Consider the following 24,836-nt stretch of genomic DNA (forward strand, 5'->3'; position numbering starts at 1 on the left):
CGTCTTCTTGCCTAAATGCCTGAAAATAGCGATTTTAATACCGGACATTTCTATCTTTTATGTGAGCTTTTAAAGCATTGCACTAGCCCCCCTTGTATATTTCTTAGACATTAGACATTGCGGATTCAAATGAAACTAGTCACAACAAGCCACTTTGTTTGAGCGCCATCCCGTGCATTTATCCATTCGGGGCGCAACAGCTGAATAAAAACGCGCCCTCGGTAGACTACTATTTATAGAGACCTGGTATCTCACCTTTTGTGGCAATGCAGTACACGTACAACTAAGAGGAAATAGGGTACAATCAGCACGTGTCGCGTGTCTCGTGGGTGTAACGAGCAATGGCATCAGAATTCGACATGCAGAGCATCAGCCGCGTTGCTGTTTCTGCTACGAAGGACAATAGGCATCGAGATATATAAGAGGGCAAAAGAGGGGAGGGGAGGAAGAAACCGGATTTTTTGTGGTGGCGGTGGTTGGTGTAATACTTCACCCCCCTCCCCGCCTCCCCTCTGTATCCTCCATCTCCCCCTCCTCCTTCTCCTCCCTCCATTCCTCTCCCCCTCTGTGCTGGTCCTATTCTTGAGGACTTGCTTGTGAAACAGGAGAGATAAACAGACATTGAGCGCAGAGGAAAGGACACGGGGAGAGATAGTGTGTTAGAATTTAGGAAATACCTCCCTCCCCTTCCCCCTGTCTATCTCTCCATCTTCATCCCTTGTCTCTTCTTTAATGGATAGAAATTATCCTGGCACAGGATTCGGTGATCTGGGCGCTGGAACGGGATGGAGTTACGAGAGATCGGCGAAGGCAAGGTAAGGCGCCCGTGCAAGTACACTTCCATGCACTGGATGCATAAATATGCTTAGCTGGCTGTAACAATGCCCACGCCGACGGACGGACGCAATGCATGTTCCCACTCTCGCTCCCAGTGCTGTGTTCATTCACTTACATGCATTATATTGTCGCTGGGTCCACGTACAGCCATCAGTATTGTCATTTCTGAGGGAGGAGGGGGTGTCTTGAAAATGCAAGGAATGCGATTGAGAGTTAATGCGTGATACGGAAGGTAGACTGAGACAGAAAAGGGGGAGAGGGGCGAAAAGAGGGGGGATGGGATGATGTTGCTAGCTAGCTTGCTAGCGTATTATCAAAAATGAAAAATCAAGCCTTCTGCCGTGGAGGCGCACCAAACCGGACACTGCATGCCGTACTGAGATACACGCTAATTCAGCGTAGTGAGTAATGCGTGGCACAAAATGCACGTTGACAGCGTTATTTTGGAGGCGACCAATTACAAGCAATCACATATATTTGGGGATGAAATGGTTGCTAGCTACTGTATGCAGCGTATCTCTGTAGCTAACGCATTTGTCTGTAAAATTTAAGAGGGGTTTGTTCGCGAAAAATATATTTTGTGTTTAACAGGTTAAAAAAAAATATCTGAACGTTAAATTACTCCTTACAGTTAACGCATTATTCAGATACACATGTCACAACACTGACTGTATCAATATTAAACGCTCTATGAACAACCACAGCTACTAACTCATGTTTACTACTTTCCGAGATTGCATTATATATATATATATATATATATATATATATATATTTTTATATTTATTTATATATATATATATATATATATAATAAACAAACTTCGCATAGCTTTTTTACTAATGCTATTATCTAACGGAAAAAAATACCATCTCTTGTCGAGGATACTGTCGTTTTAGTAGTCACTTGGCAACGTACCTAAATTGTGTAGAGAAATTACAGCGTGACCGACCGAGACGTGCACACTGTAAACATAAACGTAAGACGCACTGCAAACAGGTTTTACAAACAGAATATGTGACTTAAACATAATGTGTGAGATATACATGTATTTAAATATCCATAGCAAAGCGGACTGGAGGAAACTGTTGAATAGAATGACCTGACAAGGTATATACTCTTACATTTTGACTAGCTATTAAATCTCTGCAGTAAAAATAGGCTTGCTTATAAGGGTTGACACTTTTAGGAAGTGTTAATATTAAAATACTAATGATACTGTTGTCATTGTTACCTGAAAATGGGACAATTACAGTGTCGTGCGCTCGACCTGTTCCACTATTTTCGCGGCCTACTTACAGTTCAAAGGCGCCCGGCTACGTACGTTATCAGTCGCCGTGACAACCAAATCAATCCTAGCAGCTCACAGAGCGCGCACGCAATCACTCTGGGTTACTGTCTCGCGTTGCATGTATGGAGTCAGTCCTGCACTTGGGTGCACACCTCAGGCATACTTTGTTATATGGGCACGCCAAGTCAAATATTAAGAAATTGTGATTCAGTGGAATCTGTGCTGGCTTTAAAGACTATATAAACATTCATCACTGTAGGTTGTATTTCATTTTTTATTATTATTATTATTTACACAGATGCAATCAAATTCTGATGACTTATTTTGTCATCTGTGTCAGGAAGTCTCATCATTTGGTCATTGTAACACATTCAGAGTGGGTCCTTTTTTCTTACTTGACAGGGCAACAATAGGGCTGCTCTAATGGGCAATCATCCCAAGATGCACCGAAACCCCTTGTATGTGTATGTGTATGTATGAGGAATTCCATTCAGACTAAGATTACACATGCTGTGCTGTGGTTTGAGTTTTTGTAACAGTAGCATTCCCCAGACTGCATCCCAGTATCCCCGGCTGACTCTTAGTCCTAGCAGCTCTGAAATGGAATTTCTCTATTTTATGTTGTGTTCTGTAATATTGTGTTTCAGACTCAAGAGCATCTCTGTAGACTCATAGGCAGATTGATAGAATCCAGAATCTTAATGAGTTCAGGCTTATGATGATGGACAAGCCTCAGTAGTGCTGCTGCTGCTGCTGCTGCAGAGGCTGAAAGCATCTGCTGGATGAAATGAAATGAAATGCTTTTCACCTAATATTCTCTCTTCTAGTTTTCCAAAAATTACTTCTGCTTTTGAATGAATATTAGATAGTAAGAATTATGCATCCATTATGCAATGATGAAACACCAAGAAGTGTTAAATTAGCATAAAATGAAACAAAATGACACCGGGATCTGTGTAGGACACCACATTCGGTAATATTGATTATTGTAATAAGAAATGTTGTTGCGTGTGTTAATATTAAATGAGAATAAACTGATAAAATTCTAGCACTGTTGCCTGATGGGATTTTTGCACATTGCATCTTGGTTATGAAGCCAACAAAGGCATACTACTCCATGATGGCAAGGTTCACCAGGCCCTCTTTTGGGCCGTGTACATCCACCACACACCTCTGCATGGGTCTAATGGAGATTAATGGCCATGACTGAGTTCCCCATCAGGCCGCAAACATTTTGCACCTGTTGGGGGGACTGTGTTGAATTAGTGTGTATATAATTAGGAGCAGTCTTGTACAGTGGATTCAATCAAGCTTTCTAATTTAACCCTTCCTTTTGTTTTTTTCTCTGGTTCCTTCCATTATGTATTTATTTTTGATGTTTCCTCTCTTTCCCTGTTATTCTTTTTCCCTCCATTGTCAAATTATGCTTAATCAGCTCAAGAACAGGCGCAATAGCAGGAGGTGAGAGGTTTAACAGGATGAATTGATTGACTGAAGGTGTAAACCAGCGTGATGAAAAAAAGTGAGAGAGGAGAGATTGAGAAAGGATGAAATTATTGGATCTAGAGTATTTGTAGTGTGGTCCAAGTGTATACAAATAAAAATTTTATATCACTAAATATCACAATATTAAAACAAAGAAAATGTATGATTTGTCACTTTTTCTAGGTCACTAATTAAAAAGCAAATTTGTGACATTGGCTGTGGGAATGGTATAAAGCTTTCCTGCATCACGGATCATCAGGTTTTGCACAAATTTTTGCTCAATCCTGTTGTCATTAAAGTCTCATTTAATATTAAAACTGGTTCTTTTCCCTGTTGTGATATTTATATATATATATATGTTGTTGCGAGGGGAAGTTCATGTTTTAGATGAAAGATTATGAGGACACATTAATTAATTAATTAATTAATAATAATAATGGATAAATAATTTATATTAAACCTGGCATAAATAAGAATGGTCCCTCTTATGCTTTAAAGTCACCATTATAAATAAAAGATGACAAAGCAAATAAGAAATTCTGCATTTACTTTTAACTTCACACTAATTGTAATGCTGATTAAGTAATTTGTAATAAAAGAATATTTAATTCAAAAAGCAAAATAGGTACACTAAGTTGTGCTTCAATTTACCTAATTCTTCTGAAGTGCATCATCTGTTCCCTGATCGTCTCTGAGCTGCCTCTTTGGGCTTAAGAGCCAATTATTGTCTAATTCTTGGTCATATTACCTACTGCTTCATTTGGTTGCACAGAATATTTTTTTATGTACATGGATACTCATATTTGAAGAGAGAGTACTGATGATATGACGCATTAATATTTAAGATAAGGCATTCAGTTGCAGGAGAAACATCTGCCTGTCAGGGCTCATCATGTTTGTGTGGTTTTTTTTTTTTTTTTTTTTTTTTAATAAAGATTGTTCATATCCAGTTCATAACTTGAATGTATTTCTAACAAAGTTCATTTTGCTGGTACGTGTCACTTTTGCATGGTACTTTGACTTTTTTTTAAAGCAGTGACTCAGCTTATCTACAATGCTTGCCTTGTTCTGCATAACCTAAAAAGAATCCACAAAAGAATCAGTATCAAACAGAAGCAGCAATGTATCAAAACATCATAAGGGTACTTTTGTCACAGCACTGTATATTATGTATTATGCCAGAGGTGCAATCACTGAAGCAGTTGGCAGCAAGGACATGTGCTCTTACTCATACATAAATGTTTAACCCAGTTCATTAGAGCTTTTATCCAGTTAATTACACAAGTCTTGTGCCTTCTAAGATGAGGGTGTTTTTAAAAGAGATGGACATGCTCCCAGATGGAACCCCCTCAGGATGGACATCAGTTGTCTTTGTCACATTTATTAAGGTCTTTTGGGAGACGCATGTATTGCAGTGACTATATTGAGCCCAGGAGTCTATTTAATAGAGAATGACAATATAAATCTATTCTTGCGTCCTGTCTGGACTGAATTGTGAAGTATTTAATGAGAGACTGTGCATATAGATTGTACAGATTTATTTAGGTAATTCTTGAATGGTACACTAGAAGATTTGAATAAGGTCTTTCTTTAATAGGATTTAAAATAGATTTTCTGGTCCACTCCACCGCTTCTGTTGAATGACACCCACCCCCTCACCACGCGCTCACTCAGTATGTGGTGTCTGTGGCTTCCCACTCTGGTCTCAAAGTGAGAGGGATCTAGACTAACTGAGCTGTACTCACACTAAGAGCCTGTTGAGGATGGAGGGGAGGGGGTTACCAAGGCAATTCAGTCAGTGGAGAGCTTTTATCAATGAGCGCTCTGTGTCTTACCTCAGCAACATCCTAACCGCCATTGTCAACTGAACTGGCCACTCTCTATGAAAGAGAACAACAGAGACAGTCTGCAAAGACTGCAAAAGACAGTTGATTGGCTGGCAACAGGCAGAGTGGCCAATCAGAATTCTGAGCTGCACATCGTGAAGCATAGCAGTGGTAAATGTGAGACGAGGTATAAAAAATTATTTAGAACATGAATCTGATCTTGTTTTGTATTTCAAGACTTGCATATTGATGAGTCAGCATATTTGCCTAATTTGTAGAGTAAAGCTAATGTGTTATATGGTGTGATCATTGTTGTAGATAGTTTGGCAAAATCAGATCCTGAAAGCTTTTAGGGAAAGGAGGATATGGAAGTGAGTAGGCTGATTAAAGAGCTAATCTTTGTGTGTGGCTATAGTGTGAAAGGGATAATGCCAAGCTGGGTCAACTGATACTCTATACGGAGATTTAGTATACAGAGTCTAGAGACCAACAGACTCATTCGCTGTCTGAAGAGAAGGAGAACAGTAAAATCTGTCCCCACAGCAGATTTTTGATACGATACAAGTTATTGTTTGGTTAGTTCTCCAAAATTACATATAAATGAAGAAAACATGAGTGGTTTATGTTTGATCAAGTTAGAAAAAGAATGCAGCAAAAAAAAAAAAAAGCAACATCATTGATAGATTGTACATTAATTTGGCTAATTAGAGAGTTAAATAATTAGTGATTATTTAATTAGATAAAGTTTAGTACAATGTAATAATTAAACCCTTTATTTTATAATGCATTAAATGAAGAATGTTTTTTTTAAAGAGTTTTAAGTGTTTTTTTTAACCAAATAAATGACATTTGCAAAAAAACAAAACAAAACAAAAATTCCACGTCCTTCTTGTTTTCTCTGCATCTTTATTATATTTTGTTTAATACTGGAGAAACTGAGCATGTGTATTATTAATAATATAGAGTAATTGCAAAATTAATAGTAATATAATACTTTATTATTATGCAAAATTATGAATATTAATGTTTGTATAATTTTACCATAGAAATTAACTTTTTTTTTTCTTAAGTTAATTCTATTCAATTTGATTGCTTTATTCAATAATTAGACCATATGAGTGTTATAATGTTCAATTTAAAATCATAAAAAAAAGAATTGGGGGGGGGGGGGGATATATAGAAATGTTTAAGCACTATAAAATTTAATTTACAGTATAAATATTTACTTTTTTTGTGTATATATTATGCCCTGGACAAAAGAAGGTTGTGTCAGACAAATGTCATATAATGCATAAAAACGTATGCAAACAATTGCTCTGTTATTGTGTCACTTTCAGTACTATTCCCTCTGTCGTTTACCTCTTTTTGAATCCTCTCTTTTTCAGTTTGGTTTATGGGAGCTCCAGATCCTCCCATCCAGACTCGGAACTCCTCCACCGTCAACCTTATGCCACACCACACCCCCTACAAGGATATGCAACAAATCATCATCCAGGAACTTCTGGACAGGGCGGGGCATGGGGTGCAGGAAGGAGCTTAGGTAAAGTCTTGGAAATTGTGAAGTTAATTACTGGAAAACCTGTGTAGTTTGATCCAGCTTGTTTTAGTACAATGAGGACACTGCATAAAAACATATTTCCTCAAAAATTGCTTTGATTTAAAACCATAATGACATCTGCACAGTACTCTAGTTCATTATTTTCCTTGATATTGAGATGTAGAAAAAAAGACATCCTCTGACCAGGTGTTAGACTTTGTCTTGATAATTATCTTTTGCAGGGCTCTCAGGCTTGTTTGATACTGGGCTTCATCATGCCAGTCCCTCAGGACCAGATGCTTCAGTTATGAATTTGATCTCTGCTTTGGAGTCCCGAGGTGCTCAGCCACCCCCTTCTGCCTCTACCCTTCTCTCTCAATTTCGCACCCCCTCTTGGCAAACCGGTTAGTACTGTGATATATTGAATATAGAATTATCCAATTGTGAGCACAGAAATATATGATTAAATAAAGATAGAGAATCCTCTTATTAACTGCTAAATCATTTTCTTTTCTTTTTTTCCTTTGCTTTCCCTCTCTGTTGCTGTAGCAATGCATACTCCGGCCCCTGCAGAGCTATTCATTTCTGGTGCACTACCTGGCTCTGGCTCATTTCCCTCTTCCTCTGCTCTGTCGGCATATCAGCACCCTGCATCCTTCTCAGGGCGTTCCTTCCCTGGAGTTACCCCATCATTATCTCTGCAGGACACACCTACCTTCAGTCCTACTTCCAACGGTCTCCTGTCACCCCATGATCCTTTGCTGCACATTAAAACTCCCTCTCAGTCAAGTCTTGGCTTTGACCGTCTTCTGTCTTCACAGAGTGGGACTGCTTCATATAGAGGGTCACAAGAGCCCACTAGTGCTCCTCCACCACAAGCACCTGCATCCTCTTCAACACGCCACTTACCACCTCAGTTTAACCTGCTGTCCTCACAGCTGCAGGATCAGTCCTCTCAGCTCTACAATTCCTCTGTATTTTCTTCTGCACCCCCTCAACCGCCACAGTCCCAAGAAAGAGCCATCCCCAGGCAAGACAGTGTAATTAAGCACTACCAGAGACCTTCTCCTGGACAGTCTCAACTTTCCTCTTCCACACCTCATCCCCTACATCACTATCTTAGTTGTGGTGCTACAGGATACCAGCAGATACCCCATCATCGGCATGGCTCCTCCATAAACTGTAGTCCACTGGGTGAGCAGAGTCCATCATCTGACCCCAAACCCTCTCCCCGATCAGAGCAAGTTTACCGTCCTATCATCCAGCCCCCTTACACGTCCTCCTCAGTCTCCTCCTCAGCTGGCTCGGGTGGTGGTATTGGGAAAACGGGAAAGAGTTCTAGCTCAAGTAGTGGCTACTCTTCCTCTGGCTCTTCCTCATCTCGAACCCCTCACACTCCTCCTTCCGCTTCTTCCACCTCCTCTTCTTCCTCCTCTGCTTCTAATCCTAATGTCTCATCCAGCGCCTCCGCTGCACCCTCAAGGCAGCAACCACCACCTCAGTCAGCACCGCAACCCCCACCACCTCCACCTCCCACAGTCTCATCCTCTGCAACACAGCAGCAGCCACCCAAACCTTGCCTGTCCACGTATGGCTCTCCTGTTGCTCCTGTCAAACCAACTGCTGGCCTTCCAGGACAAACCCCACCACAACAACAGTCATATTCACCAAGCCAGCCACCCCCCTCTCACTTGCCGCAGCCATATGGAGGATTCAGTTCTCCGCAGGCCCAGGATCTTGGTTCAAGCCTTGGGGGGTCAGGAAAAGCTTATGGAAGTCTAGGAGCAACCGGGCGTTCATTTTCAGCTGAGGTGGTCTATGGCTCTGATTCAGGATATGGTTCTTTGCCACCATCTCTCGGAGGGGCAGGAAGTCCTTCACTGGGCTATGGTGGTACAGGACATTCTCCTGCCCTAATGGTGTCTGGAGGTGGTACTGGTACAACAAGCAGTACCACTGGATCAGGAGCAGGTAGTTCAGGAAGTGTGGGGGGTGGTTCAGGGGGTGGTAGTACTAGTGTAGCAAGTGGCACAGGATCATACCACCTCCCAGATTCCAGCCCTTCACCCTCAAGTAATTCTGGAATAGTACGCCCAGGTCTGCACTCCCCTGCCCCAACTCGCCCTGCACAATCACCTGGAGGAAATGGGGGCAACAAATACCTATCTTCAGTTCTCTCCCCAGCATTCCTGGCTTCTCCACAAGGATACTCAGACACAAGGGTGCCACCCCAGCAAACACAGTCTTATCACGCAACACCACCAAAATCTAAGTCTGATTCTGATATGCTTGGGGTAGAAAGATCTCAAGAAGAAGACGAAGAAGATGAGGATGACTTTTTGATTCAGCACTTACTGCACTCACAGAGTCCAACACCCAATCCCTCCCAGCATCATTCTCAACAAGCTCAGCAAGTAGCCTCCCAACAACCACAGCCCCAGACCATTTCCCAGAGTAGAGATGGAGGAAAGTCTCTCTCCACTTATGAACTGAACAAGGCATCTGAAGAACGTTACCATCTACAGAGTGTCATTCGGACCAATAATACGACCAACAATGTGGCTTCAGTTGCTGCTGGCTCTTGTGGTCCAGGCACAGGTTTAGAGAACCAGTTGGAGATGTCGCTGAAAAAGCAGCAACAGACTAAGACTGATAGAGTGCTTTCTGTAGCTGGTGCAAATGGAGGTCGAGGTGCAGTTGACTCTTTGTCACACACTCATTCCCATGGCCAACATGACTCCCTTGGTTCAGTGGTCCACTATGGCAGAGGAGACCCTTACACTCATCAAACACATCAACATCACCCTCCGCACCCATCACACTCACAACACCCTCAGCATTCACAGCACTCTCATCCCCATTCAATGTCCCACTCACATATGGATCTTAAAAAAGCTCAGGATCCTTCAGAATTATCCTATCTTCGAAAGACTCCAGACTTGCAGCAGCGACAGACCCAGTCCTCCCTTGGACTAATGGATTCTCCACCCGACTCTTCTCATCAAAACACCCAGGCTCACCTTCTGCAATCTGTCCTTTCGCATACCACTCGAAGCAAGATGGACAACCAACAGGCTCCTTCACAGCAACAACAACACCCAATGAGTCAGCAAGCCATGATTGGACCAACTGGGGGATTAGGTACTGGTGGCTCTGGAGGAGTAGACACTCAGCCACAGGCTTCTCAGCTTCAACTCCAGCTCCAGTCCCAAACTATGGAGGTACACTATGGCCGTGAGACTCAGCGAAACCAAAGCCAGTCAAGTCAGAATTCTGTTTCACCATTAGACATGCTAGAGAGATCTCTCTCCAGGACAAATAGTCGAGAAGGGACAGGGCCCTCTGATAGAGTTGCTGGAGATGGGAGCACTACTGATCATCACAGACAACAGCAACAACATAGGATGTCCTCACACCATCAGTCCCACCACCCTCAACAATCATCAACAGAGCTTCATGATTTCTTGTCTGAGCCTGATTTGAGCATGTCAACCCCCTCTCATTTGCACCATATGGCCTCACACCATCCACCCCCTCATGCCCACCATCAGCCACAGACACACTCTCACCATCAACACCCTCACCAGCACCCTCACCACATGCAGCCAACTTCTGGACCTCCACAGCCCCAGTCCCAGCCCAGGGAACAAGAGCCACAGCTCTCACAACCACAGCTAGATCAGCTCAAAGAGCATCAATATGACACTGGCAGTCCTGTGGGGAAAACAGCTCAGAACCAGGGTCAGAGCCAAGAGCAGCAACAACGGTTTGTGCCACTGACATCTATTTGTTTCCCAGATTCTCTTCTCCAAGATGAGGATCGATCCTTCTTTCCAGGGATGGAGGATATGTTCTGTTCTGAGGACTACAAGGCAAGTTGTGCTGGGGGAGGTGGAAGCGCAGGACAAGGAGGTCAAGATGGTGTGCCAGAGGCACATGGAACAGTACAAGATGGAATGGATACAGTTAAAACTACAGGTGGTGGAGGAGGTGCATATGACATGATGGGTCACCATGGTGATCAGGGTTATGGTCAGTATTGTCACAGTTTGTCTGAATCTGGCAATGGTACTATGCACTTAGATCTGGACCCCTTGAAATCCCATGAACTCCCATCCACTGTAAACACAGAACAACTGGGCTTAATTCAGTCTCAGGGCCCGGGCCTTGGGATGGGTAGCACGGGACACGTGGACGGAACTGGAAACAAAATGATGGGCTCTGCTGGTGTAGGTAGTGGTCCTGGCACAGGGGGACTCACCTCACCAATCTTTTGCTCCTCTAGACCTAAAAAACTTTTGAAAACAAGCTCATTTCACCTCCTTAAACAGAGGAAAGACCCTAATGCGCAATCACAGGCAAAGAAGAACTATGCCCAAGAATATGAGTTTGAGGATGATGAGGATAAAGCAGACGTTCCAGCCGACATCCGCTTAAACAGCAGACGTCTCCCGGACTTGCTTCCTGATCTTGTTTCTAGTTGTAGAAAGTCTGGAAGTGGTTCAGGAGTTGGCAGTTTAAGCCCTTTGATGGGTGATTTAGATTTCTGTCACCCTTCAGGATACCCATCCCTTGGACCTCCTCCACAGCTGCTCCCACATGATACTCCAAAGAAAAGGGGGAGGAAACCCACCAAACCTAAACGTGAGGGTCCACCGAGACCCAGGGGTAGGCCACGTATTCGGCCTCTTCCTGAGCCTCCATATTGCAGGAACATGATGGGACCTGGTGGAGAGACTAGAAGGGGCCGTGGTCGAGGAAGAGGGCGTGGAAGGAAAGATGATCAAATGTTAGAAATGCACAGAGACATGAACAAGGGGCAGAACTACCATCAACAACCACCTCACCTCCATCATCAACCACAGTTACAACAGCACATGCACCACCATCTACAGCAACAACAGCAGCACCAACCACAACATATGCACCAACAGCAGCACCTACATGTACAACAGCTTCATCATCAACAGCAACATCAACAACTTGCACAGCATCAGCCTCAGCAACAATACCAAGAACCCATCAAACCAATCAAAGTAAGTTAAGGTTTACAATCTCCACCAATAAGATATAAATTACATTAGTTACAGTTTCATCAATCCATCATTCCCACAAACATAAAGTATGTATTCATTCAATAAATTATTTTTTTATTCCCAGATTAAGCTCCCTATTCCTTCCATGCCCTCATCTGATTCCCTCCTGAGGACAGACTCCCTGTCTAGTACAGATCCAGTTTTGTCTGATGGTTCGGTAGGATCTGCACCATCTCTTGGTTTGAGTCCAGGGCCCACCACCAGTGTGGACTTAAACAGAATTGACATGAACAGAAATGATATGAACTGTGGTCAGGAAAAGATGAAGCAGAAACCCCAGGAGGTGAGTCTCAGCTTGCAAAAATGTTTAATGAATGTTGAAATTTAACAGAAAATGTTTAAATAACTCCAGATGTTCAATGTGAAATGTAGAGCAAATGGCAATTGTGTGGTTTTGCACCAAGATAACTGTATAATTTCATAATCTTTAGAAATGTCTGTTTAACATACATTTGGTGTCTTTGTGACCAAAAACATGACAAACTATGTACTAGTTAATTTTTTATGTACTCAAATGATCTACAGATTTAGAGCAAAGTTTAGTGGAGGAGGTGCATTTGGAAGAGGTCAAATATTTTGTGGAAGACCTGCCAGGCCAGAGTGTTGGCAGCTGTGATAGATTAATTTTACCAAAGAAAAATGGTTTGCTAAAATTGTTAAGTTTAGTTAAAACATTTTAGAGGACTTGTAAATGATTTATCAAGCATGTTTATAGTCATTGTGAACAAACTCGTCTATGATGAGATGATCAGCAACTTGTTTTTGTTTTGTCTTAAATGAGTAAACACCTGCTGTAATATTATGAAAAACGTGTTCCTAAACATGATGATTCAATAACTCGCCAACATTTTACAGGCTTTATCAAATGATTTCCTCCTCCATGTGTTTAAATTGTACTTATGAAATATCCTCTGTTGACTCAGTAACAGGTAGCCTCAAGAAAGAAAGGCCAGTCTAGAGTGTTATGTGCATTTACTTTACATCTGTATATACGTTTATGTTTTATTTATCTGCAGATGTCATGGGAGGGAGACATGGATGACCAAATGACCCCAGAGGCCTGGGCCACCATGCAGAAGCTCTCTGGCTCAGTAAGAATTTAATTCAATTTTATTCTTGTCATTTCCAGGTGTGATTCTGACAGAAGACAGCAAATCACTCATAATTTTACCAAATGACACACATTACTAAATTATACATAAAATTTGTTTGGATTTCTTTAACCTCATTTATTTTACCGAGGAAGCATTGTTCTCAGTGTATTCACTTTGCCACTAGAGGGAGCAGAGTACATAGACTAAGATGATTGGCAGGCCACCCTGATGACCGAGTTCTTTAAAAATGCAGTAAAAGAAAAGGAAAGCGCTGTTGCTAGGGTGGCTGTTGCTAAGGTTACTGATTCATATGACGGTAGGGTCTCCAGATTCCTCTTCATCATCAACCACCCTGCTGTTCAGTAAGGTGTTTTACCTCCCCCTAGACCTAATGTAAGAGAGTAGGACTACACTGATTATATAAAGTAAAGATGTTAATCAAAAAAGAATGTTTTATTACTACTTATTTGTACGATTTTTTCTGGTTGTATATATTTTTCTTGCCCCTGTTTTGTATTTTTGCCTTCTGCTACATTTCCATGCCATTTGTCTCTTATTTTTTGCATTTTGCCATCTTCTACCCCTTTAATTTCTCTGCATCTCTTGCTCTCAGACGGAGGAGAAATCTTCAGAGCTGAAGTCAGGTTTCATAACTTCCTTTCTGGATTTCTTGAAAACGGGGAAGAAGCAGCCAGGCACTGAAGATCCACCTGGGCCCCTCCCAGTGGACGGGTGCACTTCCACTGATTCGTCTTCAGTAAAGGGAGGCATTCGCCCATTATCCCCACAACCACCTCCTCCTCCACCTCCTCCCTTTGGAGAGAATGAGGGTGATGGAAGCCTGGGCCTCAGTAACTGTCCATCGCCCTGTAAAAGACTTGACGAGGAGCTTAAGAGGAATCTGGAGACTCTACCGTCATTCTCCTCGGATGAGGAAGACTCTGTCAGTAAGAACCAGGACTTGCAGAAGAGCATCTCATCAGCCATTTCTGCCCTCTATGATACGCCCCATAGCCTTGCTGCCGTTCCACCTCCTCCTACACCATCGCCGCCCACTCCACAGACAGTATCTCTCAACACACCCCCGCCACCCCCACAATCTGAATCTATCCCGCACATACACTCACGTGAACCTGAGACAGAGATACATGCATCACAGGAACTGGATTCACACTCACAGCCCAACCCACAGGAGGAGGCACATGTTCTAGGTGAGGATGATGAACAGGAAGAACCTGTGCAGGAGATGCATGAACAAATACAGCAGAAGGAAGACAGACAGACTGAATGTGAGGAGGAAAGAGAGGAGTTGGAAGAAGACGGAATTGAGAAAGAAGAAGTAGATCAGATAAGGACAGAGGAGAGCAAGCAGGAAGAGGAAGAAGAGCCTGAGAATGAAATGCTGGTTGATGGTGAGTATATTAACATACCTACATTCAAATATTAAAATCAATGAAATATTAATTCTTCCATTGTTTTAGGATCTCCGTCTGAGCCTCCTCCTGCACCCCCTTCTCCTCCGTCCCTTTCTCCTTCTCCCCCAACCTCCTCCTCCCCATCCCCTCTGCCACCGCCTCCTCTATCTCTCCCCTCCCCTCTTCCATCTCAAGAAGAGGAGGAGAATCTACAGCAGCAACAGCAACAGCCACCACTGCACAATTCCCTCCCTCCCAGCCCTTCTCCACCTGCTCTCCCCTCTCCCTCTCCACCTCCGCCCACACTGCCCCCCTCCGCTACACCCCCACCATCCCCCTCCCCACCTCCTCCCGAAGAACTGCCCCAGCCCTCCCCGGCTTCGCCCCCCACCCCCGAAGATGCCCCAACGCCTCAGATCACTTCACTGCACCTAGCTAAGAAACAGTCCAACGCGGCCATCACGGGAGAGAGTGAGGATGATGACAGCGAGAGTGGGGGGGAGGGGATCTTCAGAGAGAGGGATGAATTTGTAGTGCGCACTGAAGATATTGGTACTCTTAAGGTAAAAATCCCCTGCTTTTTATTTTAGAAGTATTCTGTGTGTAGAATTAATATTTAGATGCAGAAATGGTTAGTCCGACCAAAAATAAAAACCTTTGTCATCATTTACTTACCCTCATGTCATTCCAAACCTGTGGAAAACAACAGAAGAATGTTAATAACCAGACAGTTGACAGTAGCCATTGACTTTCATAGTAGTTAAAAAATACTATGGATGTCAAAGGCTACAGTCAAATGTCTGGTTATCAACATTATTCAAAATATCTTCTTTTATGTTCCAAAGAAGAAAGCCAGGTTCGGAACAACATGAGGGTAAGTAAATGATGACAGAAGTTTTTTAGGTGGACTATCCCTTTAATATTTAAAGTTTTGCAATAAACCTGAAGTAGCAGAAGATCTTTTCTTCCATACATCCAAGTGAAACTGATCATCATATGTTGATTGGAATTTAAGATGTGGGCATTGCCCTCAAAAATGAATGCGAGTTTGCAGGAAGAATGTGGCGGGATGGGGTTTAAGCGGACTAAATGATTGGAGAAGTCTAGTATCGTTTCACTAAAAGTCCAGTTATGTAACTTTGATTAAACATTATGACATCAAAAATATGGAAAAAATTAAATGTATGCATGGATGAATCATTCACGATAAGATCTATAACAAATAGATAGGGTAAATTTTCATTTCATGCTGACTTTAATGCTTAATTAGATTCTCAATTCTCTTGGCTTTTCTCAGCTAGCGCTGCAGACTGGACGAGAGCCTCCTCCAATCTGGAGGGTCCAAAAAGCTCTGCTTCAGAAGTTTGCTCCTGAAATCAAAGATGGACAGCGACAGTTTTGTGCTACCAGTAATGTGAGTGTCTTTTTGTATTTGATAAGCATTGATAGCATGCATTTGATGGCTTGCATGAAAATGTAATACTACACCACCACCGTAAACTCCTCTGTTACTCTTTGACAGTATTTGGGCTACTTTGGAGATGCAAAGATGCGTTATCAGCGCTTATATGTCAAATTCTTGGAGAATGTGAATAAAAAGGATTATGTCCGAGTGTGCTCGCGGAAACCCTGGCATCGGCCCAGTCTCACACTGAGGTAATTTCACCCTAAATGACCTTCTGAAGCTATTTTGGTCCTGTTATATATATCAGTTAAAGAGTTGTCATGATTTACTCACCCTCATGGTGTTCAAAACCTGAATTTGTTGTTTTTTTGTTGTTTTTTTAAGAATCTTCACATTTTTATTTGATACCAGTTTACAGTGGTGCCATGTCTGTCAATTTTATTTTATTTTTTAAAAAGCAACATACATGTAGTTCACCTGACTCATGCACCATATTCCAAGTCATCTGAAGTCATGCGATAGGTTTGTGTGCTAAACCAGCAAAATTTAAATATTCATTGATAATCTTCTCACTGCCGCAGCTCACAGGTCAAATATGGTGACTGTAGCACAGATTTTATGACATTTGATCATGAGACACGAAAGAACTAATGACATTGACATCCAAGCTGCATGATAAGCTTGAAGCTTGAGAGATATTCTTCACTTTTACATTTTATGGGGGGAAAAAAAATGTATTTCACATAAAAACAGTATACAGGTTTGAAATGACATGAGCGCAAGTAAATAACCGAATTTTCATTTCAGGTGAATTGTCAGTTTAGTAAGTATATTATCATTATAACATTGCTAAGATGAATGTCTCTTCTTCCCACCAGGCGCCAGTCTCTCCCTAAGCCACAACCTGTACATAGCCTGACTCCACCTCGCATGGAACGAGACGATAGAGAGAAAGAGAGAGAGAGGCAACGGGAAAAAAAGCAACGAGAGCAAAGAGAAAAAGAGAAAGAGAGAGAAAGAGAAAAGGAAAGGGAGCGAGAACGAGAGAGGGAGCAGATCGAGAAATCTAGGAGAGAAAAAGAGAAAGAGAGGGAGAGAGAACTTGAAAAGCAAAAAGAGAGGGAGAAACAAAAAGAAAGAGAAAAAGAGAGACAAAAAGAAAGGGAAAGAGAGAAGGAAAGGGAAAAACAAGAGAGAGAAAGGGAAAAGGAAAAACAAAAGGAGAAGGAGAGAGAAAAGGAAAGGGAGAGACAAAGAGAAAAAGAGAAGGAAAGGGAAAAACAAGAGAAGGAGAGGGAGAAAGAGAGAGAAAAGGAAAAGAAGCTCCAAGAGCGACAAACTCAAGAGAAGCTGGAGAGGAGAACGGCAGTTGTGGAACGCGGGAGGGTCAAAGAGGAGAAGAGGGTTGCAGAGAAGAGGGTTGACAGGACGAGGAGCAGGCCTGTGAAAGTGAAGGCAGAACCTCCACCTAAAAAGAGGAAGAAGTGGCTTAAAGAAATGCCTTCTTCCTCCGATTCAGACTCTTCGCCTGACCCGCCCAGTGAGGATGAAGGTGTGTAAGGGTTTGTTATGTGTGTGCAATTTACTGTGTGTGTCCATTTGTGTGGTTTTGCAGAAATATGCAAAGCTATAGCAGCAGATTCCTTCATGTAACTGTAGTGTACACTACAGGTCAAACGTTTGGGGATGGTAAGATTTTTTTTTTATGTATTTGAGAAAAAAAAAAAGGTCTCTAGTGCTCACCAAGGCTGCATTTATTTGACTAAAAATACAGTAAAAACAGTAATATGACATGGGAAATATAGTCCAGGTCAAAGCTGAATTTTCAGCATCATTACTCCAGTCTTCAGTGTCACATGATCCTTCAGAAATCATTCTAATATGCTGATTTGCTCAAGAAATATTTCTTGTTATTATCAGTGTTAACAGTTGTGCTACTTAAAGGTGCTCTAAGTGATCCTGAGTGGAGTAACTTTCTGTTGACGTTCGAATTGTTGTCAAACAAAACAGAGGCTAGCTAGACCCTCCCTCCTCCTCCCCTCCCCTCCGTGCTTCCTGAAACAGTCATGAACGCGCATTGAAATCATTTTTTGTCGGTTATTGGCTGGAGCATGTTTATTATGATTCGTGGTCCAGGCTGCACCAGTTTGTTTTTGTTGCTGTTTTCTTGCAGCTTGTGGCGACTACAGAGATTGTTTTTTTTACAGTGTGTTCAGGGGACAGGCAGCTAGCGGATAGTGAGGAGATGTTTGCTGTATGTGACAAAAAATGTTTTGGCCTAAAAACGCGTGACATCACTTACAGCACCTTTAATATTTTGTGGAAACCATAATACATTTTTTTCAGGATTCTTTGATGAAAAGAAAGTTACATTACATTGATTTTATCCAAAGCAATTACATTCAGGGTACACTTTATTTATTTATTTATTTATTTATTTGTTTGTTCTGTTTTCCTTGACCCCATGACCTTGCCATTGATAGTGCCATGCTCTACTGATATTAGCTAGTTATTTGTCACTTTTAAAAAACTGAATACATCCTTGCTGAGTAGAATTTTATTTTTATTTTTTTTCGAAAATCAAAGGAAATCTTACTGATTGCAACCCTTTGAATGGTAGTGTATACCATGGTAGAAATACCATGTTAAAAGCAGGATATGTGAGTATTATAATCTTTCAGTATCAGGTTTGTCTTGGCATTTAGAACTCAAAACCTGCATAGTATTAATGTCAAACTAATTACTAAATACTGCTGAATTTTAGTTGTAGAAAAAAATAATATTGCTACAATCTGTTAATGAACCAGCACACTATTATGCCAAATTGAGTTAAAACAGTACCTGTTATGTGAAGCCAAAACTGTTTTTAAAGTGTGTGTGTGTGTTTCTATCCTGGTGGGGACTTCAAACTGAATGCGCACAGACTCGTGGGTGATTGATGTCCTCATGGGGAAACAAACTTATAAATCATACGGATTTATTTATTTATTTATTTATTTTTTTGAAAATGTAAAACTGCAGAAAGTTTTTTGTGATGGGTAGGGTTAGTGTAGGGAGAAAGCAAATACAGTTTGCACAGTATAAAAACCATTATATCTATGGAGAGTCCGCCACAAGGATAGTAAATCAGATGTGCGTGTGTGTGAGAACTTTCAGGTGATGGTCTTTGGATTTTTTCACTTGTTTTGCATCTGTTCCACCCTCAGTATCCACACGCAGTGGGATAAACAGTCGGGCCATGAGAGAGATGTTCCGCAGTTATGTAGAGATGCTGGTCAGCACTGCTCTGGACCCTGACATGATCCAAGCTCTGGAGGAAACCAATGGTGAGCACACGTCCTTTGGTTAAATAGAAAGTGCATGTGTGGAGGATTGGGTTGGGTGATTAAGGGAAGGAAGGATAGAAAAAATAATGAAAGAGGAGGTTAATAAAGCAAGGGAGGTTAAGAGAGAGGACAATGAGGCGAGACTGGAAGAATAATGACAAGGAAAAGATGCTGAGAAAAGAGGAAACATACAGTGACTAATGAAGGCTGTTCATTTTCAAGTTTCATTACTCAAGTGTTAAAATGTTTATTATTGCTTGTTAATGCAGTTGATGTCATCTTTCCAGGTCTGAACACAAAAATATCTGACAAAATTAACATATTGTATCATGGATTAAACCTGTGCCGATATAAGAAGTAGCAAAGACAGCAGTTCAAACTAGGGATGCTCCGATCAGGATTTTGGCAGCCGATACCGAGTACCGATTTCTTGTCATGGTGATCAGCCGATACCGAGTACCGATTTCAATGCTTCACTGATTTGTAAGCTCTTTGATCACCTTTTCTCCAGATAAAAAAATACTATAGATGTTGCCTTTATTTTATTTTTGTTCCATTTTTATGGTAATGTATGTAATGCAACTATAGTTTTAACAATGCACTAAATCACAACAATTATTCATTATACAGTGAATATTTTAATATGCCTTTAAAATGGTGTTCCTGCACAGAAAAAACAAACAAACAAAATGAAGCAGTCTTATGCAGCCCACAAGGTTTATTTAAAAATTGTACAATAGTAAAATGTTGATGACAAAATAAACATTTAATCTCCTAAAATGGAGAAGTCTGAATTAACTTAAACATTGTCCAATACCAGTCCTAGCAGGACAACATAACCAAGAAAAATACATTTAAAGTCCTAAAACAACAAATCGGATAAGTGTGATGCAGCTCATTAGGTTTACTTAAAAACTGTCCCATAGTAAAATGTTGAGGACAAAATAAACATTTAATCTCCTAAAATGGAGTAGTCTGAATTAACTTAAAAACTTTTCAGAATGTCTGTAATGGATGGCTGAGTGAGAGTCGTATTACTAGTTGTTACCGTTGCCTTTTTTGCAGTTGCCAGTTTTTCATATTCAGCATAAGTCTCGCGGTGGCTTGTTCTCAGGTGCCGAATCAGGTTCGTCGTATTGAACGTTTTGGACAATACTCCTCCACAAGAGATTTCTTCAGAACATACACGGCAAATCGCGAATTTTTCATTGTTTCTCGCAACGTCATAGAAATTCCACACAGGTGACGACATGTCTGCAGCGCTATGTTCCCGCGCGTCCTCACACTCACGCGCTGACGTCATCAAATTGCGATCGGTTCGTGAGATCGGCCAAGTTAGTGAGTACCGATCGAGTCATAAAATATGATTATCGGCCGATTCCGATCTCGGGCCGATCGATCGGAGCATCCCTAGTTCAAACACTAGCTTTTTAAAAAAAAAAAAATTAATTTATTGCATCCTAGTTGAATAAAAGTAATCTAAAGTGTCAGTAAAAAAATCTATAATGTTACAAAAGATTTCTTTTTCATGCTGCTATTTGAACTGTCTTTACATCCATCAAAGAATCCTGAAAAAATGTATCAGTTTCCACAAAAATATTAAGCAGCACGTGTTTTTATTGTTGATAATAAGGCAGCCTTGGTGAGTATAACTTATTTCAAATATATATACCTCTCTTTTGTACTTAGATGAGCTTTATCTCCCGCCAATGAGGAAGATTGACAGTATCCTCAACGAACAGAAACGAAGGCTGTTGAGAAGGGTCAACATGAGTGTCCAACATCAGGTGACAATGCCTTTAAGGGATACTCAAATGTTATTCCTCTGAGTACTCAAGACCGCTTGATTTGTGTTTTCTGAGGAACATGTCTGGCAGTCTCTCACTCCCCATCCTTTCCCGTTCTGTCTCATGTAGGAGGCACTGCACATGTTCCCTCAAATGACAGCAGACTCCCTGGACTCTGGAGCGGTTAAAGTGCACCTAGGTGGTGAGAGCTACAACCGCAAAACCCTAAACAGGGTCAAAAGGAGCCTTCCTAAACAGCAGGCATGTTGATTCTTTCATACTTGCATAATTAAGCAGTTCAGTAAGTGACCTCAAGAAGTATTCAGGCACTTCAGCCACTTAAAAAAAAAAATATATATATATATATATATATATATAGATATATGTAAATGTGGTTGCATTATAGGGGTGTACTGATACCAATGATATGGATTGATCCATCAATCAAATGACTAATATTGATGCAATGCAGGAAATATATATACATATTTTTATAAATTTATCAAATATACTTGAAGACTTGTTTGACTATATTATAAATAGCAAACGGTCATCAAATGTTTGATGTTTTAACAACTTTATTTTTTTTATTTTATTTCAATAAATGTATTTTTAGCATTAACTGCAGTACCTCATTTCGTGTGTATCCCCTAATACACAACATACAAGATTTGCACAAAAGACTCAAAGAATTTCTTGTCTGTCGTCATTGCTTTTATGATTGCACAAGCTAATGAGCTGTCATCAGACGCACGTGCGACTTGAATCTTTACATTTATTTTTCTATAAACTATAGTGTTTTTACTATTATTATTATTTTTGGGACAAAGGATTTGCATTTTGTTTGTTTCCTCCAGAGATTAATTGAATTTTCATGCTATATTTTGGTTGCATTTTTTGTTGATAAAAGTCATACCTCCACTAAAATCACCTGGTGGATTTGATTAAATGTGACCCTGGACCACAAAACCAGTCATAAGGGTCAATTTTTTGAACTTGAGATTTATACATCATCTGAAAGAATGAATAAGCTTCCTATTGTATGGTTTGTTAGGATAGGACAATATTTGGCCAGATATTTGAAATTCTAGAATCTGAGGGTGCAAAAAAAAGCAAAATATTGAGAAAATCACCTTTAAAGTTGTCCAAATGAAGTCCTTAGCAATGCATATCCAATCACAAAAATACATTTTTGATATATTTACGGTAGGAAATTTACAAAATATCTTTATGGAACATGATCTTTACTTAATATCCTAATGATTTTTGGCTTAAAAGAAAAATCGATCATTTTGACCCATACAAATGTATTGTTGGCTATAGTTACATATATACCCGTGTGACGTATGACTGGTTTTGTGGTCCAGGGTCACAAATATAATTGCAAAAATGGCAAAAAAAATGCATAATTTGTTTGTAGATGAAGAAATGTATATGTCAATGTGGCTTAAAGGGACAATTCACTCAAAAAAATTATTCACACTAAGGTCGTTGCAAACCTTTAAATCTTTTGTGAAACACAAGAGAATATATTTTAAAGAATGCTTTAAGTGTTTTCATCCAATGAAGGTCAATGGGATATAAAAACCAACACTTTAATTTTATGGACAAAAAACATCATCTTTTGTTTTGCACATATGAAAGAAAGTCATACAGGTTTGGAACAACAAAGTAAAGTAAATTATTTGGTGAACTGTGCCTTTAAGTGTCCAAAAACTTTTTGGGGTCATTGTATTGTAATGACGGATCTTTCATGAAGTCTCAAGAGCTCTCTTTCTTTACTGGTAACCCCATCTCTATCTCCTTGACAGGACCTGAAACTGCCGACAGAGACTTGTCGAATATACAGTCTCTATCACTCTCTCCATCACTACAAATATCACACCTTTCTGCACTGTAAAAAGGAGGTATGAGGAAATATGAGCTTATTTGAGAAATGCATCATTGTGTCCGTGTATTAGCTCGTAAGAACCCTCTTTTCTCGTTCTCCCTCTTCAGACGGACAGTATAGAACAGGCAGCTGAGGAGGATCCAGGTCAGGAGGAGGTGGTTCAGCAGTGCATGGCCAACCAGGGCTGGCTAGAGACTCTGTTCAATTCCTTCATTGAACTGCTGAGGCTCAGCAACAAGGCTTAAGATTCAGCTTTCGACGCTCCAAGTGTGTCCTATTTGGAGACAGGAGAAACTCCTCTCTCTCAAACGAAACCGGTGCACCTTCAGGTTGCAGGAAAATTAGATTTTCCTTTGCGGAATGCGTAAGAGCCAGTGGCGGTTTAAGCTGTTGCATTTTAACATAAAAATGTTTTTGTAAAGCTTTCATTCCTCTCTCTTTCATTATGTGTCAGCTCCCTGCGACGGGAGCCACAGGGAGATGGTATGAAAAAAAAAAAAAGAGCGAGCAAGAATGTGTAAAGACAGTTGTCTGCACAGAGACGAATAAAGATAGTGCCAAAGGGAACAGGGTTGAAAACCTCACTGGTCAGCAGTGTTTTGGCAGAGGTGAGCTTTGAATGCTATGTTCCATGCATACTCTTATATATAAATATGTATTATGAACAATTATGATTTGTATTATTTATACATGGACATTTATACATGGTTACCTCCCAAAGCTGGGACAGTTTGCTGTTATTATTTTGAATAATAATGCTTATGTTTTATGAGGGTGTACATGAAATGGACCACCCATAACCCCCTATTCTCCTGTCCCATAAGCTGAAGGACAAGGCGGACAGGATGTGGACAAAAGAACGGGGACAAAGCAGTGTGTAGTTCCTTTTTTTTCTTCTTTTTTTTTTTTTTTTTTTGGTAAAAAAAAAAATAGAGCAAAAGAAAAATGTATTTAAAATAAAAAACCATGTGCTTTCTGTTTGTTCTTTAAAAGAAAATGAGGAAAAAGAGGTGTATTTGTTCGTTTTCTCAAAGAAAACATGACGTGCAGAGGGATGTAATAGTTTTTAAAGTGTGCGAAATGTCTGTGTTTATCGTTTGTTTTTTTTATCTGTTGGTTGTTTACTATGATAATTATAATTGTTATTATTATTGTTATTTTGGAGGTTTGCTTATTTCTCACTTCTGTAAATATTGTACAGTTGCTTCAGTCTCTCTCTCTACCTGTCCCTCATCTGTAAATGAATCCTCCTGTATTTGACAAACGCAAATAAAAGAAAAGAAAAATGAGTTTATGAAAATGATGCATTTTCACACCAGACTGCATTGGATTTTTTTTTTTAAATTTAATTAATTTATATACGTTTTATTCCTGAAATACTAACGGGGATTTTATATGGGTAGGAATGATATGGGAAATACATTGAAAAAAAAAAATCAAGCAGTACAGCCAAACAACCTGCTCTAAATATTGTAATTAGATTCAAAGTTTCCAGTGCTGACTAATCATTCTGTAAATGAAAACAATTCTCTGAGGATTTAAATAATGACATTATTTTTATTCAGCGTTCTCGGTGGCAGCATATAGAGCGTTGGATCCATCCTCAGTGCTTCTCTTCAAGGTAAACATTCCACTCCAGCTAAAGCGCAAAAAAAAAAGAATCCGTAGAACTGCATTTCCTGTTGTTACCATGGTAACATAACCATGGCAACACCAGCAGCATTTTCCAGTAGTGTTTGTCTGTCTTTGGTGTGACGGCTGTCTCTCTTTGTCTCTTTCTTTCTCCTTTGCCTCTCAATAGCTTCCTATTTTACTGTTTCTAGCGCATATTGTGACTCAGACATAG

General features: G+C 40.5%; 1 protein-coding gene across 2 annotated transcripts; it reads left to right on the forward strand.

The window, feature by feature from the left end:
* Nucleotides 1-643: 643 nt before the first annotated feature.
* prr12b (proline rich 12b) lies at nucleotides 644-24,245 on the forward strand. 2 transcript variants are annotated; one of them, XM_067382006.1, is made up of 16 exons: nucleotides 644-815; nucleotides 6,825-6,979; nucleotides 7,219-7,380; nucleotides 7,526-12,012; nucleotides 12,137-12,355; nucleotides 13,089-13,163; nucleotides 13,780-14,578; nucleotides 14,648-15,144; nucleotides 15,879-15,995; nucleotides 16,104-16,237; nucleotides 16,865-17,538; nucleotides 19,193-19,312; nucleotides 21,002-21,099; nucleotides 21,229-21,360; nucleotides 22,911-23,006; nucleotides 23,098-24,245. In XM_067382006.1, exons 1-16 carry the CDS (start codon nucleotides 733-735, stop codon nucleotides 23,233-23,235), a joined length of 7,986 nt encoding a protein of 2,661 aa, XP_067238107.1. In that variant the 5' UTR covers nucleotides 644-732; the 3' UTR covers nucleotides 23,236-24,245. The 2 variants fall into 2 exon arrangements, with proteins under 2 accessions (XP_067238107.1, XP_067238108.1); XM_067382007.1 differs by lacking the exon at nucleotides 644-815 and adding an exon at nucleotides 1,105-1,238.
* Nucleotides 24,246-24,836: the final 591 nt, after the last annotated feature.

This window comes from Chanodichthys erythropterus, chromosome 3, assembly GCF_024489055.1.
Source record: "Chanodichthys erythropterus isolate Z2021 chromosome 3, ASM2448905v1, whole genome shotgun sequence".
Taxonomy (NCBI): Eukaryota; Metazoa; Chordata; class Actinopteri; order Cypriniformes; family Xenocyprididae; genus Chanodichthys; species Chanodichthys erythropterus.